The sequence below is a fragment of the Podarcis gaigeae genome (genome assembly GCF_964106915.1).
Source record: "Podarcis gaigeae genome assembly, chromosome: 3".
In the NCBI taxonomy this organism is placed as follows: domain Eukaryota; kingdom Metazoa; phylum Chordata; class Lepidosauria; order Squamata; family Lacertidae; genus Podarcis; species Podarcis gaigeae.
In genome coordinates this window covers 80446824-80466323 of record NC_139680.1, presented here as the reverse complement: position 1 = coordinate 80466323, position 19500 = coordinate 80446824, and the positions used below count along the sequence as shown (strand labels likewise).

General features: G+C 42.4%; 1 protein-coding gene and 1 long non-coding RNA gene across 2 annotated transcripts; one reads left to right on the top strand and one right to left on the bottom strand.

Annotated features, from left to right (window-relative positions):
* The first annotated feature begins 2180 nt into the window (after nucleotides 1-2180).
* Nucleotides 2181-11131, top strand: LOC310841679. The gene is made up of 3 exons (XR_014562684.1): nucleotides 2181-2277; nucleotides 2777-2902; nucleotides 10969-11131. It is a non-coding gene; the product is annotated as an uncharacterized lncRNA (long non-coding RNA).
* A 69-nt stretch (nucleotides 11132-11200) lies between these two features.
* On the bottom strand, nucleotides 11201-19280 carry SULT6B1 (sulfotransferase family 6B member 1). Its single transcript, XM_083732764.1, has 7 exons — nucleotides 18573-19280; nucleotides 16807-16919; nucleotides 16286-16375; nucleotides 15653-15779; nucleotides 14870-14964; nucleotides 13836-13992; nucleotides 11201-12944 (listed from the first exon to the last, which is right to left on the bottom strand). The coding sequence occupies exons 1-7, from the start codon at nucleotides 18766-18768 to the stop codon at nucleotides 12814-12816; spliced, it is 909 nt and encodes a 302-aa protein (XP_083588890.1). The 5' UTR covers nucleotides 18769-19280; the 3' UTR covers nucleotides 11201-12813.
* Nucleotides 19281-19500: the final 220 nt, after the last annotated feature.

Genomic DNA, 19500 nt, shown 5'->3' with positions numbered 1-19500 from the left:
CACGTGCCAAACAGATTACCAGATTACTAACTGGCCTACCATTACAACAGCCCTACTAATATTATATGCTACAGCTGGATTGACATCATGACAAGAAGATGAGAAGGTGAACCTGCATAACTAGGGCTAGAGAGTCTGCTTATCACATTTTGTTTTTCTGCCTGGACACAGATGAGAGGGACTTTCTGGCCATAGCATATCTTTTGGATAGGGATTGCCTGAGTGGTGCAGGAGACACCCTTAAATAAAGGACAGGAAAGAGTATGGGCTTTAAGAGTCACTGCCCTATCAAGTGGACTAGCGTCCATTGAATATTTTGGTCCTTATTTTATACTTGACCATTGACCTGAAATACATGAGGATAATTTGAGAAGAAAAATTAGATGTGGAAGAAAAGAAGACTATGACTGAAGAAAGAAAGGACAAAATTGCCAAAGGGAGGAGCTGGGCACAAAGGGGTCTGCATTTGTGCCCAGCTCCAGACCTGCCTGCTGATTTCAGCATTTAGTGGGCGGGGTGTGTGTGTGTGTGTGTGTGTGTGTGTGTGTGTGTGTGTTTTGGAAGACACTTTAGCTAAGAGTCCTTGCCAAATCCAATCCAAATAATCAGGCTGTCCCAACAGCACTCCGATGAATCAAATGTCTTTAAAATATTTACAATGAAACAGCATGAAGGAGGAACAGAAGGCTAGGAGGGGAAATTGCACATGGAGAATCAGATAGAAACGAACCTCTTTCTTTGTGGAATGAGGCTGAGTAATTGCCAACTGACAGTCTATGTCCTCGTAGGCTTTTTCCTACGACTTAATTATACCTGCAGTGTAAAAGCAGGAGTAGCAGGCATGTTGATATTTTTCACTGTGCTACCTATGGAATGATTGGCCATAGTGGGCAGCATGAGTTGCCCTCCCAGGTGGTAAGTGGAATCTTTTCAAGACACTGCTGATCAAAAAAGCAGGTAGGCTGTCATTTTTTCCCCTGCACTTGGATTTCAAAAATTGTTTTCATCCTGCAAATAATTTACACTGTACTCCTATATCAAGGAACCACCAAAACCAAGGGTGAGGAAACTGAGAGTCCCCATTCATCATTGGGCTGTAACTCTTCTCAAACCCAGCCAGCATAGCCAATGGTCAGGAAGGATTGCAGCACCTTTTTGAGTGAGCAGTGAGCAAGTGCCAGGTGGAGTTGGGGGGCAGCGGTAGCAAGCCGCCAGAGAATAGAGTTTTATTGTTTTATTGTTTTACTTAACATATTTTTATCCCGCCTTTCTCCCAAGTTCTGATTTAAGACATCAATTATCAAATGCCGAATAATAAAAACAACTAGCTGAAAACAATAATTGAAATACAATGCAGCATATTTAAAACTGGCAATTAAAATATAATTTCCCCTGACGGCAGAAGCCTGTTCCAGAAGCCTGTTTGAACCAGAAGGTCTTAGCCTGCCAATGGAAACATAACAAAGTGGGAGCCAACTGAGCTCTCTTGGGAAGGAATTCCACACTGTTTGCACTGACTTTGTCTTTCCTACACTGAAAATGCTACCTCATGTGTCCACATTTCACTGGATACCAGGATTAAACACCTATCTTTCCTTCTGTTCTGAACAGGAGATGTGCAAAGAGCTTCCCTTTGTGAGAGAGCATGATGGTGGCTGATATAGGTGCCTGCCCACAACTGTTAGTGGTTCTCTCTCTCTCTTTCTGCTCCTTTAGATGTGGCAGCCATTTTTTGTTATGCTGCACAGGCCATTTTAACTGTTTTGTGTTATCCCACACACCCCATGGCAGCCATTTTGTGACTGGTGCCCACACACTTGACCACATTCCCCCCCAAAGGTTTGTTGTGACGTGGGGTTTGTGATTTCAGCTCTCTTGACATAATATGCTGGAGACAGTTCTCTAGTAACACTTCTTTATTAAAGCAAACAAGACTGAGACCTGAGGAGGGGAGAGCTACATTTATAGGGACAGGGAACTAGCTAGAAAGGATACATTTTGGAGGGAACAATATCAGGCAATCACAGTCCTGCCTTTTGGAGGCAACCAATAAGACAGAGGATCCAAATACAGCAGCTTAAATGAACCAATAGTAGCTGTACCCTCTGGAACCAAAAGGCAGTTACTTTACCCTAATGCAAATACAGACAATAATAATACAGATATAAAATCCTTTGACTCAATACACAACAAGGTTGCTGACCCCTGCCCTAAGCTAGCCTGCTCTCTCACATGAAGTGGAGGACAATGTGGTGCCCCATCACCAGTGCTGACAAAGTATTCAACTGCTATTTGTGATTGTATACAAAAAAGGGAGCAGGGGCTCCATCTTCTCCTTTGCCTGGGGCAGGAAAATATTTTGGTGCTAGCCCTGTATTGGCGTGTTCACACACCTTAAAAAGCTGGAATGTTAAAGAGCTTGTGAGTAGTTTTCCACAGAGTTCTGCTGAAATGCTGTTGCTTCAGCTGTCCAGTGTCTGCACTGTCCTTTTCGCTCAGTGTTTCCCAGGCTTTACTCTCCCTATGGATATAACAGGATCTAATTTAAATCTGCATATCGCAGAAATTAAACCTCTAATTAGACCAGGCGTGCCTCTGATTGCTTGAGCAGAAAAGCCAGATAATTCACAATTTTTGGAATTAAAAGAAAATTAATGAGTAGCAGACATGGTAAATAAGTACAAAGCAGCATGAGGAAGATTAAAAATGCTCTGGAGTGTCTGACAGCAAATGGGTAAATGCCTACTGTGTTAACAATATCATCTCTCCATTAAAGGCTAGAACCCAAATAATTGCATGCAAAGAAAAGATACTGAACAATTTCAGAAAGGTTTGGTTCAAGCTATGACCCAGCAGGCCCCCATAATCATATTAATAAGACTTCTACAGCATGAGGAAACAGGTAACAGGCTAGAAATAGCTGTGACTCACCTTGTCAAGTTATATAAAGTTCCTGAAGTCTTTATAAGGAGCATAAACAATGCTTTCAGAGCACCATATGGCATGCCATACCCTCGGCTGTTTACTGGGGTAAATCACTCTTCCTAGTTTTACTTGGAGGAGATGCCTTGTTAAATTTTTGTTACTGTGAATTGTTAGATTTACTATTCTTCAGGGGTTTAGGAATTTGTTTTCTCACCCAGCTCTATGCAAGTTAAGTCTCTGAGTTGGGATGGGCAGAATGAGAGAAAGTGTGGCTCTAACTCACATAAATGCCAGTGTATAGATGTGAACATGATGATGATGATGATGATGATTACAGTGGGTGGCGCTGTGGTCTAAACCACTGAATCTCTTGGGCTTGCTGATCAGAAGGTTGGTGGTTTGAATCTCTGTGATGGGGTGAGCTCCCATTGCTCTGTCCCAGTTCCTGCCAACCTAGCAGTCCAAAAGCACACCAGTGCAAGGAGATAAATTGGTACCACTGTAAACGGCGTTTCTGTGCGCTCTGGTTTCCAACATTGTATCCCGTTGCACCAGAAGCGGTTTAGTCATGCTGGCCACATGACCTGGAAAGCTGTCTGTGGACAAACACCAGCTGCCTCAGCCTGAAAGTTAGAGGAGCACCACAACCCCATAGTTGCCTTTGACTAGACTTAACCATCCAGGGGCCCTTTACCTTTTTTACCTTTTATTGAACTCAGGACCATCCAATGAAGCTGAATGTTGGGAGAGGACAGGTGAAAGTAAGCACTTCTTCACACAGCTAAACTAGTTCAACTGGGTGATTCCCTCCCACAAAATGTAGTGAAGGCCACCAACATGGATGACTTTTAAAAGAACTAAACAAATTTATGGAGGGCAAGGCTGTTAATGGCTACTAACCACGACGGCTATGTTCTAGGAATCACAAGCCAGGAGAGTGATCTTGTGCTCAGCTCCTGCTTTTGGGATTCCCACAGACATCTGGTTGGCCACTGTGAGAACAAAATGCTGGACTTGGTATGCCTGTGGTCTGAACCATTTCTAGTCATGATGGGAATGCAGGCAGGCTTCCTCTATAGGTCTTATAGGCCTCATACTGGAAGAGATGCAAGGTTTATCCATACTCATCTTTTGCCCTGTTATTTCCAGGCACAGGTCCACACTTAAGATTTAAATGTCTGTGTGTGTGTTTCTTTCTTTTTCCCCCTGAGCTTTCTCCACAAAAACCCAGTCTTTAGTGCTCAATCGGCGCAAACATCAGTTTGGGTTTTTGTCGGATTGCCATTTAGTCCAATCGAGCTTTAAAGAGTGGGATTTTATGGGCAACACTCTACAATAAAAAATGGGGGTGCTTGGACCTGGAGCTTTAAAGTATGGACCGTGTCTGGAAAGAACAGAGGAAAGGTCAGTGTGTATAAGCCCATGAACAGATATGCAGGAGTCTCAGTCAAACAGAGCTTCGGATTTAAACATGTGAACCTTAGTAACAACAATACAGCACTTTTCCGAAGAGCTCAAAGTTCTCCAGTGGTTCCTTTCCATTTGTAGAAGGCCTTTTGATCCAGTGAGGGCTTCTGCTAATAGAAGGGGAAGATCCCTGCAGGTTTCTGTGCTACTCAAAAATCTGCACTAGGGGTTTAAACAATCTTCCAGAACAGGGTGGAAGGTACACAAGTGGGCCACAAGGGTGGAGAGGTAACTGGGAGGAAAATCAACCCACTTTCATTATTGGGAGTCTCCACTAGATTCAAGACTCTTCTACTGTAGCCTTATGAGGCTTTGCCCTCGGGTGGGAAAAATATTGCGCCTGGGAAACGGAAAATGGGAGTCAACAGACACTCAAGGAATAGTTTAGGAGAAAAGGCTTTGTTTCTACCATCCATGAACTGGTAGAAGTAGCAAGTGTGATAACTCACAAAAAGCATGCACGAGTTCACAGTCATGTGCACAGAGCATATATCCCCTTCCAGTTCCCTCCCTTTTTCTCCTCCCTCAGGAGTCCTGCCGCATGAGTTCCTCTGAGCATGAACAGAAAGCTGTCTTGGGACTATTGGACTCTTGGCACCCTTCCCAGGAAAGGGGAATGAGAGCGTTTCAGCATGTCCAAAGGTGTTGCAACTAGAATGAGATAAGATTCACTTCTCAGGCCTGCTTTGAACAGAGCCTATTCATTAGCTTTTTGAAGCCTTCTCGTGCTGATAAAAGAATAACATTTTGCCTTTGGAACAGCATTTTGTGAGAATCCACAGAAAAGCTGTAGCTGTGGATTTTAGGAGAGAGAAAGAGAATTTTGGACAGTTTTGAGGCCTGGGGTGATTTCAGACAGGATTTGGGTATCCTGTCCCTTCACTACAAATGGACAGAATCCCATTAGTGAAAGGGCACCATGCGCTGAAACCCATACAGATGAGCTCTGTCATCCCATGGTTTATTTTCTATGTATTTCATAAAAATTATATAATGCTTGATTGTAGGAAAAAACCCTCAAAGCAGTTTACAGAAAAGATAAAATTCTAACACTATCACTAGCTTGGTTCTCTGCACTACCCCACCAAGGATCCCAATAAGAGGTTCAGATGTGTGGTTGAATGTGCGGTGAGATGATAGCTTGCATTGGCTCTCAATCCCTACCACAGCCCTGTAAAAATAAAATATTCATGCACCCTTATACTGATATGGAGCAAAGCTGAGGCTAAGTAAGGGACAGTAAGCTGCCAATGAAATGCATGGCTGATCTGTGGTTTAAGCCAGAGATTTATTCCAGTCCAGCCTGCAGAGAGTCACTTTGCATAAGAGGGCAGTGTGATTCACCAAAATGTTAAAAAAAAACTCTGGGGAAAGTACAGCAGAAATATGCAGCTTTCAAAATAAGTGAGAGGCAGAGAGAGTTGTTTCTTGGAATGCATGACCATTCTTGCTGCTTGTATTGGTTGCTTCTTAATGTGCAGGTAGTGAATGACAATCATTTGAAATGTCAGGTTTTTCTTTTTCCCCCTTGCTATGTCACATTGGGTCCAATGGTGTGTGTGTGTTTGTTTGTTTGTTTGTTTGTTTGTTTGTTTGTTTGTTTGTTTGTTTAAGACAGAAGTAGATTGGGAAAGGCAAATTTAAAGCCATTCTCAGGTTGGTAGAGAAGCTCTGTAATCGGTAAGGCAATTCAGTGCGATGTGAAGCAAAAGGGTAATTAGGACATAAAGAAACATACCTAAATTGAAATTTTCCTGTTGATCACCCAGAAATGTCCTGACTCATGGAGCAGGAGGCACTCTCTGTGACTCAGAGAATGTCACTTAAGAACACACCAAAAATATATTAGTATGAAATATACAATTAATTCACACAAACACAATGTATTGCTCTGGAAGGAGAAACCTGAGTCAAGGTCACAGCAGCTTGTGAGATATTTGACATAGCATTAACCCCACAGAGCAAGAGGCATAATGAACTAAGGTAATATTTTACACAGAGTTAGGACCTGGCTAGACCAGTGGACTAGCATGCGTAAAGTTAGGTTGGAGGGCATGGGGAAAGTGGTAGCTAAAATAACAGGGTGTTCCAGTGGGAGCTGGAGCCTGAAAGATAGTAGGTACTAGGCTGTGCTATGTCTGCCGAGGAAGAATGTCCATTTTCAGGTGTAGTTTGAATTCCAACCACATATGCAGGCAGACACTGCAGGTCTCACTGATAGCACCAATCAGCTGATTCATGCAGCCCTGATGAAAAACTGGTTAGTGCAGCCAATCCAAGTAGGGCTTGCTGTCAGTGAGCCCTACTTGCAAAGAAGCAACCAGGAGCTCACTTTAAGCACCCAAATGTGCCTTTGTAGCAACATTCTGTGACACACCTGATGCACCTGTTCACCTTGACTTTTGACCTCTGAGATGCATATTTTAAGGACCCACCTTATTTTTTTGTAATTTTAACTTGTTTTTAATAATGTGTTCTAATTGCTGTAGTATAGGTCTTCTAAGAGCTTTAACCGTATAGAGCAAATGTGGCCCTATTTATTTATTTTTACTTACATTTATATACCACCTCTATCTTCCAAGGATCTTGTCAGAGACCAGGCTGAGGAGTACTGCTCTGATGAGGAATGGTGGGAGCCTCCCCCTCCCCCGGCTCCTGATCTCCTGAAGCTGCCCAGGAGCAGTGGAGCAGTATAGATTTGGAACAGTGGCTTGCAGAGAGGCATTGTTCTGAAGACAAAAGTTGAGAAGAACTGGGCGGTGAACAGCAAGGTGAAGAAGAACTGGAAGGGAGAGAGCTAACAGACTCTCTCTCACTGGAAAGTGTCCAGCCTATCAGTCCAAGGTCACGTAGAGCAGATAAGGTGGCTACACAGAAAGCACCGTGGTTGTGAGATCAGGCAGAGGTGACGGGGGTGACCAAGGGGGAAGTGGGTGGAAACCTTAATTGGTAGCACCTTCATTCCGAGAATGGATGCTTTGTTCTTTTGATTATTAAAAACTCTTTAAATGGTAAGAGACTCTTTTCGCTTTGTCCTGCTTATCTACTGCCAAAGTGGGAGAGGAAGCCGAGTCCCCAAAGCCTGACAAATTTCTGTAGAAATGACAACTCGTAAGCATCCTTTCTGCAAGTCATCAAAACCACAGGTTTTCAACTTTATTTTGTTATGCCAACCCTGCCTAAGCATGTCCAGAAGGTACCTTGAAAATGCATCCATATGTCTTCACCATCTGTACATAGAGCCAAGGTTTTTATCAGACTGAGAAAGCAGTTCTGTAGGCGACAGAATTTGATAGGTCAAGAGAAGAAGTGAAGATGAAGTCTGCCAGTCTCATCAGTTATGGGTGAAGCCAAAGACTGGAGCTTACTGAATCCAGGTTACCAGCCAGAAGAGGATTTTATGGTAAAATATCAGTAAAATATTGGCTAGTTGGCAACTCTGAATTGATCAGTGCAGGCATAGGTCAATGGGGATTTACAGATCCATTTCGAATTGCAAACTACACTTTGAATATTTCTGTTCTCAACCACAGTGAAACGTTCCACGTTCAAAAGCATAACACTTTTCATGAAGTAGTTCCTGGTGCGTAAAAAGAATGGTGTATCTGCATGGATGTGCCAACACTGACATTACTTAATATTTGCCAACCCCCATTGCCTAAAAATTACCAGTTGCAGTGCTTAACAGTAATTATGTTCATCACATGGAAAATGGCCCCCATAAGTTAAACATTCTCTCTAAGCGCTTTGATGACGAGCTCAAATATTGGGTACCTGCTGTAACGTGCCTCCACTTCTTAAGTGTACTTATTCCCTCCCCTTCCCAAATGCAGATCCTGAGACTATTAGCAGCCATAAATAATTGCAAAGTAATTTAATTTTAGTGCTCCAAAATAGACTGCCACAGCTATGCTACAATAAAGGTAGAATTGAATAAAGGTGGGATTGAAATCATAGAGTTATTTGCATCATAAATTCATTGCAAGGTGCTGGTGTTCTCGCCAAAGCACCATCATTAAAGGGAACACAATGGCAGATAATTGCCCCAGTCGTATAATAGGTACAACTGTATTTCAAGGCCCCCCTTCATTATATATCCATTTGGCTTCTGTTCTAATTGCCAAGCTGCCCTCGGAATTTATTTGATGTCATCTGCACCTTGTACTTTAATGTTCCTGCTATTGTAATCCAACATTAATTATATTTCCCATTAAAATATTGGAAAATGCTGCCATTTGAACCGTGTACATTTTGTAAATGAGAAAATGGATCTCAGCCACTCTGCCTGCTTTGATTCCATTTCACTTTATTAGCAGCCTGAATCATAATTCTCCTCGACTCTGAGCTCATGGAGGTAACCATCTTTCTTAGAGGGAGGATTTACTGTGAGTCCCCTTCTTCAGAAACAACATCCCATTTGTCTACAGCCAAATATATTGTTTATCTATTTCCCTGCTCCTTTGTTGTCATTGTAAAGATTAAATCTAAAATTCAAACTTAAACAGAAATCCGTTGGCCGACATTGGACACAGCCTGCAAGGAATTTATCTCTGCGGTGTTTTTAAACTTCCCAAACTTTCTTCCAATGGGTAAAGAATTTATTCTGCAATGTCAGCTTTTAGTAGGACTTTGAAGGCTTTTGCTGCAATGCTAACCCCAATGACCCCAATGACTTGTGAGTATGCCCCACGGAACTGAACAAGACTTACCTCTGGATACGACTGAGCTGTAAATGTCTAATCCATAGCAATATGAGCACTACATTGTTGCATGACAAATGGTGTGAGATTCCAGGTGTTATAGGAATTCTAAGGTCATATATATATATATATATATATATATGCTTTCGTAGATATATATATTCATAAATGTACAAGGCAAACACATGCATAAGTATATAAACCACGTGTCTGAAATAGTACAGAACAATCCTGAAGCCATTTTGACTCTCCCAAATTGATCTCAAATATTTCTCTGCAAGGAGGAAGAAAATGGGAAAAGCTTTCCAATTGTCTTTGGACTGTAGGGGCTTATACCCAGTGGCGTAGCATGGGGGGTGCAGGGGGGGCCGGGCGCAACATCTGGGGGTTAGGGTTAGGGGGCGCAAATCCACTGGTTAGGGGGTGCAAATCCATGAGTTAGGGGGCGCAAATTACTTGCCTTGCCCCGGGTGCTGACAACCCACGCTACGCCACTGCTTACACCTCCCTGTAAATACAGTCTGGCAAGTATCTATTAAGCTGAGCTCGCTATCAATATGCATAAGATATTCAGCAACTAAGTATTTACCATCTCAAAGGAAAGGCCAAGCTACCCAGAAAAGGCAATCAGATAAGGCATTACAGTGGTACCTCAGGTTAAGAACGTTCTGGAGGCATTACAGTGGTACCTCAGGTTAATTCATTCTGGAGGTCCATTCTTAACCTGAAACTGTTCTTAACCTGAGGTACTACTTTTCTAATGGGGCCTCCAGCTGCCGCTGTGCCACCACCGCACAATTTCTGTTCTCATCCTGAAGCAAAGTTCTTAACCCGAGGTACTATTTCTGGGTTAGCAGAGTCTGTAACCTGAAGCATCTGTAACCTGAAGCGTCTGTAACCCGAGGTACCACTGTATCAGGTATCCTGGCAGACAGGAGAGAAGCAACAGACTCAAATTTCTGCTGGGGACCACCTCTTTCTGTGATGTATGTTTAATGTTTTGGGGGTGGTCTTAAGCTACAGGGTAGGCAATTTCAAAAGTCTATATAAGAGCTTGCACACCAATGTTCTGGGTTCCTCTCCTCCCTCCCTGCGTGGGGTGAGTGGGGGACCCTGTTGCAACAGTCTAATAAAGATCATGCTTACTAGCTGCTTTGCTTCTCAATATTCTCTGGTTGGCCCTTGTTATTTTCTCCTAGAGCCAGTGTGGTGTAGTGGTTAAGAGCAGCAGATTCGTAATCTGGTGAACCAGGTTCGCGTCTCGGCTCCTCCACATGCAGCTGCTGGGTGACCTTGGGCCAGTCACACTTCTCTGAAGTCTCTCAGCCCCACTCACCTCACAGAGTGTTTGTTGTGGGGGAGGAAGGGAAAAGGAGATTGTTAGCCGCTTTGAGACTCATCAGGGTAGTGATAAAGCGGGATATCAAATCCAAACTCTTCTTCTTCGTCTACCGATAGAGAACCTACATAAGGACTCTAAATGGGCTCTTGGATACCCCATAAGGGGAAAAGGAGCAGTTTTTTCTTATAACACAGGGATTCCCGGCACTTAGCCAGGGTTGTGTTTTTAAGTGTATTTAAGAAATATGGTGTATTGACACATATTTCCACCTGGAAGTCTGCAGTGGAAGGGGCACAGTAGGAATGAGCAAAAGGCAGATTAGGATCTACTGTTCAATCTCCATGTGACTTGCAGTAATCAGGAAAATCAGGAAGGGTTTATAACTTCATTCTGTTCAACCATAGCAACAGTTATGTCCTGGCTAGTGGCATAAAGGAAGCTTGGGTGGAGAGAGAAGCCAGGAGTGGATTTTCCTAGGTTTAGCATGATGCTCAGAGTTACCCTTACCCATTTTTATTTTTATTTTTATTTCAGGCGTATGCTGGCCCACTGAGCCACTGTGTAATTGCTTGGCTCCAGTTGGTGGATCTTGGGGATCTAGTAAGAAAAAGACCAAAGTGGATTCCACAAGCCAGAATGCTCACTGTTGCCTTAATAGGTGTTATCGTATTAGAGATTTCAGCCTTGAAAAAGAATGGGGAAATTCTTTTGGATCGCTATAGAGTGCTTTTGCAACATGCCAGCAAATGAATGTAACACAGCAGTAACAAACAAGAGTTTATTAATGAAGTTCATAGTCGAAGGAAATAAATGTCAACAGGAGGGGGGGGAGAATCATCTTGATGTAATGAGTAAATTTCAAATTATTTCAGCAGTGTTGGAATAATTTCGACATCTGCTTCTGCTAATGTGCTCTGTCTGGAAGCCTAATGCAACATGCTGCTTTGCTATGAAAAGGGGCTTAAAGCCATTATAAAGATCACTTCCTTAAAGATGTTAATGGAGTTCAATGATCCTTTTGTTATGGGGTTTGTTATGTGAATCCAGATTGACTTATCAAAAATATAATTTCCCCAAATTAGAAAACATAAAACTGAGGGCTGTATCCAACCCTGCAGCTCTCCTGACACAAGGGACTTCTGCGAGTGCAGTGCAACTTCTTCTTCCTCTCCTGTTCCCTTCAGTTCCCCTCACACCCTCAAAATCAGTTGGGGAATTCCCCAGAGTGGATTTTGGGGTGCATGGAGGGAGGAAAGTCCCACTGTGCCAGCAGAACCCCACTGACACAGCACTGGAGACATCTAATCTTCAACGGCCTTCTCATCCTTAAAATTGGTTTGGAGCAGGGCCTCAGCCATCTGGAATTCTGTTCAAGTTATTACATTGCAGAGTAACATGGCATGAAGCTTTTTCCATCACTACATCCACACCCTTGGAAAAGCTTCACTTGCTGAATTTCTCTCAGCTGTTGAAGTCACAGGAGTCCGCTACCTTGCCACAAACAACTTAGAAAGCCTAAATAAGTGGAACAGGAAACATATGCGTGCCTGATCCCAAATAGCACTGCTCAGCACCTACTATTCAAACTATGAAGAGGGCAAAGTCCCACTTTCTTTAGAGGCTACAGCAATGTGTTTCACCATATCATTGTGATGCCCCAAGGTGTAAAGGGAGGGATATTATTATTATTATTATTATTATTATTATTATTATTATTATTTGCCTTGTGTAGGATTTCCCACAGCCAACTTAGTGTCCCAGCAGTCTTTTGAAGCAGGGATGAGGAAGTTGGGGCCATCCAGATGTAGCTGGACTCCATCAGCCCCAAGCAGCATGAGCATGGCCAAGGATGATGGGAACTGTAGTTTAATACCTCATGCCTGCTTTAAGAGGTCTGGGGAACAGTAAAAGATCCAGATGCAGTACCGACTGCCCCACGCCTCCATAGTTCCATGTGTCCATTGCCCACCTCTGCTTTTAGCTACAAATGCAGGTGGGTAAAAGAAACCTGCGCAGCAATGGCACTAGTCACACAATCACTGCATCTTTTGCTGCTCCTTCAGAGCTTTGAAAAAGACTGACAAGTTCCCCAGGTTGGCACCTGGCAATCGCATGTCCATGTCACCTTCCCCTACTTCTTAGAAACATAATAGTAGCAGCTTGCCGATACGGTTTGGGAGAAATGGGTTGCCCTGTGTTCTATTAAGCAGCATGAAAAGATCCAGCTTAATGAAAATGTATCTTAGAAGTTCGACACTAGAGTGTGACAATATCTAAAATTTGCCTCAAAGGATTGTGTGCTGTGCTTGTAGCTTTTCTTGAATATATGATAGCAAACAAAACTGTCATGAGAATGAAGCACTTCATAAGAAGCTCTTTTCAGGTTTTGCAGTACACATCGTACTTCAGCTTTGCTCCCAGCTTGGTTCCTTCTAAACACTCCTTGAATTTAGCATCCACTTTCTGGCTCTGAGCTTCATCAAAAGTATTCTTCCAGTCACCAACCACACCTGGAATGAAAGGAAAATGGAGGGAGGGAAAAAGACACTTAACAGACATCATATAAACATTGCTAGACAGAAATATGAAGATCATCCAGTAAAAATCTTTAGGTTTTGTTATTGTAACCGGGAACAAAATGGTACAATTTTTTCCTCAGGTTGGCCAGTAGGAAGGCCTCTGAATACAGCCACAAAAGCTATGGCCCTCCTGTGTCAAATCTGTCAGTCTTCTCTGAAGTGCTTCTTGTTCTGTAAGACCATCACATTCATTTATTGAATCTCTTTTTAGATGTGTGTAGCTTACTATATACTAATACAGTGGGGAAGGTCCCTAGCTCAGTGGTAGAGCACATGCTGTCTCTTTTGGGAGGCAGGATGGTGTATAAAAACAACAAAAGCCATTTTCCATGTAGGAAGTCTCAGGTTCGGTCTCTGGTATCTCCAGGAAAGGCCCCCGGTCTTGACCTCAGGAAAGCCTCTGCCAGTCAGTAATGACCAGAGACAGCCAACATGGTGTTCTCCCAGTGCTGTTGGACTACAACTTCTGTCATCACCAATTACTGTCTATGGTTGATGGATGCTGCAATCCTATGTGCACTTATTTGAGGGTAGGCTCCATTGAATAACTCATTGTTCTGAGTATAGATTAGGGATAGCTAATGGAAAGCCCTCCTAATACTGTTGGACTACAGCTCCCATCAGTCCAAGCTGGCATGGTCAGTGATCAAGAAATGATATATACTGTGGCTCAAAACACCTAGAGAGCACAGCATTGGCTTTCTCCAGATATATATCCATAGGACTGCATGGTTAATCAATTAAAACATGGAAGACACTATGACTACTCATAAGCGACTGCTCTAAAGCAAGCTATAGTAAAAATAGAAGTTTATCACCAACCTTTCCGGAAGATCAGTGGGCCAACCGCTCCATGTGTCTCCTGTGATTTGTCCCTCACTGCTTGGAACGCAGTCCTGTTTGCAATAGCCTGAATTTGCTCCGCAGTAGCAGTAAAGCCAAAGAATTCAGCTATTTGCTTCACTCCAGCAACCAGGTCCTGAAAGCAATGTAGTGAGAAGGTCAATACTGAAAGTTCTTTCTCCTATGGTAAGCTACACCAGAACAATATGGGACTCAGAATACATTGCCAGTATTCAAGCACAGTTATGGTTGCTTTGGGCTAATCTTGGTGATGCCACCAAACAGAAAGGTCCACACTAGCCATATAATCTTGCTGCAGTTAGATGAAAACTACAGGAGGCAAATGGGTACTCTCTCCCTATGTCAAGCATCCAGAGTATGAGACTACCTTACTGCAATCAGTGTTCTTGCCATGAATATGGATGCTGGGGAACAAACTCTTAATGAAATGGATGTCCCAACTGAGGCACATCCAAAAGGAAGTACGTCAACCCCCTATAACAGAACTTGCTTTTCCTGCTTTCTTTGGAAAGCCATACTTTCCATTAGTATGGTTAGCCATACTCATCTCTCAGCTTGGCTGCTACTGTATTGCCAGCGATTCCTTGACTATTCAAATGAGTTACAGAAACAAGCCAGGAATTCCACTGTTGATGACATTAAGGGCCAGCATTGGCGGCATTGGCTCACGTTCTTCTTCAGATGCCAAATCAAGGATGGAAGCAAGGATCACTGTCCTCTAGCTCCAAGTGCCTATAGGTTATGGGTATGGGGTGGGGTTATTCACTGGGACACTCTGCTCCTCAGATAAACAGAGACTCTCTGTCCTTTGTTATCACTTCAAATATTCCAGGCTCTTCCCTCACATTCAGAAAAAAGTTTAGGAGCTGAAACATGGATGAGCCCGCCCTCAAACTATGATCCTGATCTAGTTATATCTTGCAAAGCCTATGCAAGTTGGGATAACGTCTTATTTTTAGACTACCCTTGCTGGTAGTTATGAATATGCTCACCTCTTTTAATTGCTCATATGTTAGAACCAGAACATTTTCATCATCTATATGTTTGTTCCACACGAGTGCATGGTCAAAATAGCTTCCCCAGGCAACTGCAGGTCAGATCAAGACAACTCATCAGAACTATTTTATTACTAGTAGAAACTGTTAAAACTTTAACAGTAGGCTATTTTTAAAACATTGCATAGTGTTCACACAATATCTCTTTATACCCTCAGGGATAACACAAGAAAAGAGAGATTATTCTTAAGAATGATCAACAAAAGTCTTTCAAATTTTGTCTCTGATAATATGGGGCCAGCTCTTGGGGGGGAAAACATTCATGCACACCCTCAGTTGGGCTTTGGCTATATATAGACAACAGGATGTTGAAGGTGACATGAATGACTGTGATGCAAACACTCATCCAATATTCATGTACAGCAAATAGTTTTTTATGGTTTTATACTCCTGTTTGATTGGGAGTGACACTGAGACAAAAGAAATGTGAGTGTACACCAAAGACAATAATGCCTCTATCATAATTCCACCTCTCTCAACAACTATCATCAGTTTTCAGCCCATGTTCACCAGTCATGGCACACAGATGCTTCCCCCTCCAGATTCCCCCTCCATTGCTAAAAAGCCATTCAAACTGCAAACCACAATTATCGTGGGCAAAACCCAAGTCTTCCCCTGCTAGCACTACTATCAGCAAACTTGGTAGAGCTTGAATATAGTTCACATGTTTTCACAAGAGGTTTAATTTCCCAAATCCATTCAAAAGTATTATTAGAGTACCTTGCCCATTCATAAAAAGTGAAAAAAATTCCTCCCAGGAGTTATAACTGGGAATGCTTGGAGCATTGTTGTGAAAATGGAAAAATGATGCAGCTGTATCTTTAGGATTTCGAAATAGCAGCAGTACCTGAGGTGAGAAAACAGGACATAAATGTTAACTCCTCCTGTCATTAACAAAAACAAAGCCACTTTGGGCTACAACTAGAAGTAACCTATTCTTTTGTAAGAGAAGGGAAGGCTGAAATAATGGCCAGAAAGAACTTTGTCATGAGTCCTTTCAAAAAGCACATTCTCAGGCACTCCAGTCTCTCTGGTTTCACATCCCCTGAAGGTTGGAGCATGAGCCCATTGTGATAAATTATGTTTCTAGAAACATCTGGTATTATAAAAATTCATGACTGACCCATGCGCTTTTCAAAATGTTTCCCCCTCTTTATTTGTGGCTGACTAAAGGAGTGGCCCAATGCTTCCTTCCTACTTAACCTCTTGTCTTGTATTGTTACCAATATCCAGCATCAGAAACATCTTACAGTGCCCACAAGGCTCCCACGAACTGTTGATTGCTTTACAGTTGTGAGTCACTTCTGCAAATGTTTCCTGACAAATTAAAGAAGCTGATCTTATACCACTTACCTTGGCTTTATTTTTGAAGATGGACTTGGGAAGAAGGTTGTAGTGGAGGTGTGTAGCTACAATCCTTGGAGATGGGAACTGTTTCATCCTCTTTTTAAAAAAAAAAAGGAACAGAAAAGAAGCATCAAATGGATGACTCAGACATACATGAAAATGATCGGCTCTGTTGACACATATTAATCAAAAGGCAGTTGGAATAACTGGGATTCCCAGGATAAACCAGCAGAACTTACATCTCACCATTGGCTGAGCACAGCAGCCATGTTCCGTGGTGCCCCAGGTTCTTCACCACCGCTAACATGCTTCTTTGTTATCTCAGAATGACAACAAAATCAGGATCACTACGGAGCACTTGGTGAACTGCAAACATGGCTGATGGCTTACTCCTGGCTTGGTGGATCACCAGTTGGGCAGGTTTGCTTCAGCAGAGCCCGTGTTCCCTTACTTCCTTTCAGTGTGAGTAACGCATGTGTGTGAGTAAAGTGTCTGATTTTTGAGGCTAGGCTTTGTGTCTTACTAACCTGATACCTTTCTGGATCCCCACACTCAATGAAAGGTAGCTCTGTGTTCTCGTGCTTGGTTTTCAAAGTGGTAGCGATTAGATCATTCACAATCAGAATGAGCCAATTAATACCTGGAACAAACAAATAAGTGGAATGCTTGTAATCCTTATGGTGGACTTCAAGGCATCTCACCATCCCAAGTTGATGGTTCCCCAGCCCTGGCACACCAGCCTAACTTTTACAGATTGTAGAGAAGTACCATCATAAGATGGAAGAGTTGACATTTCAGAATTGATGGGTGGCTATATTCCCAGAATGCTGTCTGGAGATTCAAAAGAAGTGCTGTCTGCCTTCTGAGGAAAGCCAGCCCTTTAATTCCAAGTGACAAGAAGACAAGTGACAATACATGCCCAGAGGTGCTTTCTTATGAAAGAAATTCATGCCTTTTTTCTTTAAGGAAGTCACATGGCCATACATCTGAGAGACTATAGCAGGAGTAGCAAATGTGGTGCCCTTCAGATGTTGCTGGACTCCCACTACCCCTGACCATTGGCTATGCTGACTGATCCTGAGGGGAGCAGGGATCCAGTTACACCTGGAGGGAGCCATGGTTGCGACCAGCTTTATAACCAAGATTGTGCTTGGTCAAGGTCTCACAAATAAATCATTCTGCAGTATGTTTTAAGCTTGTTATAATGACAGGTTAAAACAGTTTTTCAAATCAATAAATATTCAAAGAGAAGTGTTCAGTTTTAATATTGTGCCACCTCTAAAAAGAACGAAACTCTTAACAGTTTTTAACATTACAGTAAACTGGTTTGGGCTTTTACTCTACTACATGTTCATTTTAAAAAAATATATCTTCTTGTAATACAGCCACTAAAATATTGAATTATCTACTATCCCTCCCAAAAAAACAACACCACCAACTCTTGAGTTTTGCCTCACACTTGTAAAAACCATGCTCTCCTCCCGTACTTCCTGGTAGCCATCATTTGCTGTGGCATCCAAACCTGGTCAAATTATGGTGGAATATACACACACATTTTTTTAAAAAAAAACCTTCTGAAAATGTACTTTTAAAGCGTTTTTTTAAAATACATTGAATTTTCCATAAGACTCACCATCACTATCTAGTGTCACATTGTATCTTGCACTTAAAACATACTTAAAACATTTTATTTGAAGCTGTATAGCTGAGTCCTATGATTACGGCAAACCACAGTCAGCCTCCAGTTATGATTTGGAGACTATGGTTTGTGACAACCATTCAGACAAAGAAAGAAAGAAAGGTTACTGTGAGCAACAAAGTGGGAGAGGGGGAGGAAATCCGTTTGAACAAAAGGAAGGAGGAGAAAAGGGAGGAAAGAACGCACAAACCCAAGACACATGGTTTGGTTGTGACATCTACACAAGGACATTGTCTCTCTGGCTTTGTCCACTCCAAACTCAGTTTGATAGTGCCTTAAAAAATGCAAAGCATTTTTATTGAAATGCCTTAAGGCTTTAAGTGCATTTTCAATGGTTTGCACAAGTAGCAATAATGGAAGAGCAGGTGGTCTAGTTTTCAACAGGTTTCAGATGTATTGAAAATAATAAGCTTATTGGTGTGACCCACTCTGTAAACCAGTTAAAGGCAACTTCTGTACTAGTGCACACTACCCTCAGCGATGCTAGTTAATATATTTCCTTATACAGTACTAAAAAAAAAACACCCATCAGTCTGCTGCATTGCTCATGACATCATTGCTGTATGTAGAAAAATAATGGAAGGTTGTATTCACCACATTTGGGATAAGACACCAACACCACGTCATCTTTTCTGGCTTCGAAGTTCTCCAGAGCTTGGAATGTTTCTGCACTGCAGACAGAAGACGGGTAGAGGATTCCCTGGTAGGTAAAGAGAAGCTCATGGATGCTAAGGCCTTTGGACTTTTCCAGAGCTTTCTCTATTTCCTCGACAAACTTTTTCTCAGTCATCTTTGCCTTCTTCGTTGTGAGCTACTCCTGGGTCGCTAGGACAGCAAAGGCCTTTAAAGAAGGCATTTTGAGGGCGGAGTAAACCTTATTTAGCTTTGGGCTTATCCTTTTGTGTTTTCTGCATTTTATGAGCAAGCCAACCATATCAGATCAGCTTCCTTGAGTCTATTCTCCTGAAATGAAAACCAATCTACTTGTCCCACCTTAGGTACTGGAAATACTTTTCACCCTTTCAGATAATCCCTGCTGAAAGCAAAGAGCATGGGCATCTCTACAAAGTAAAAGACATGCAAAAACTAACTCAACAGGTACTACCGGACAATGTATTAAATTCAGAGTTACATAATAGTGCCAGGAGTCAAGTTTCTCACACCATGGTCACTAGGATGCCCATGTGTTCCACTTCACACAAAGGCAGTGGTCTATTTAAAGGGCTGTCCAGTTAAGAAGAGAGAAAGGGGGCCTTTCTGGGTCATGTGGCCAGCATGACTAAACCGCTTCTGGCACAACGGAACACCGTGACAAGTGCCAGAGAGCCGTGAATATGTGTGTGTGTGTGTGTATAAATCTTTTTGGGTGGTATTTTCGCCTTTAGAACATAGTAAGCTGCTTTAGACCAAGTCATAACATTGGCCCATTTATCTCAATATTTTCCTAGCTGAATGACCTTTCCCAGCTCTCCCAAAAGATATCAGGGATGGAAGCTGGGACTTCCATTCTACTTGTTGACTT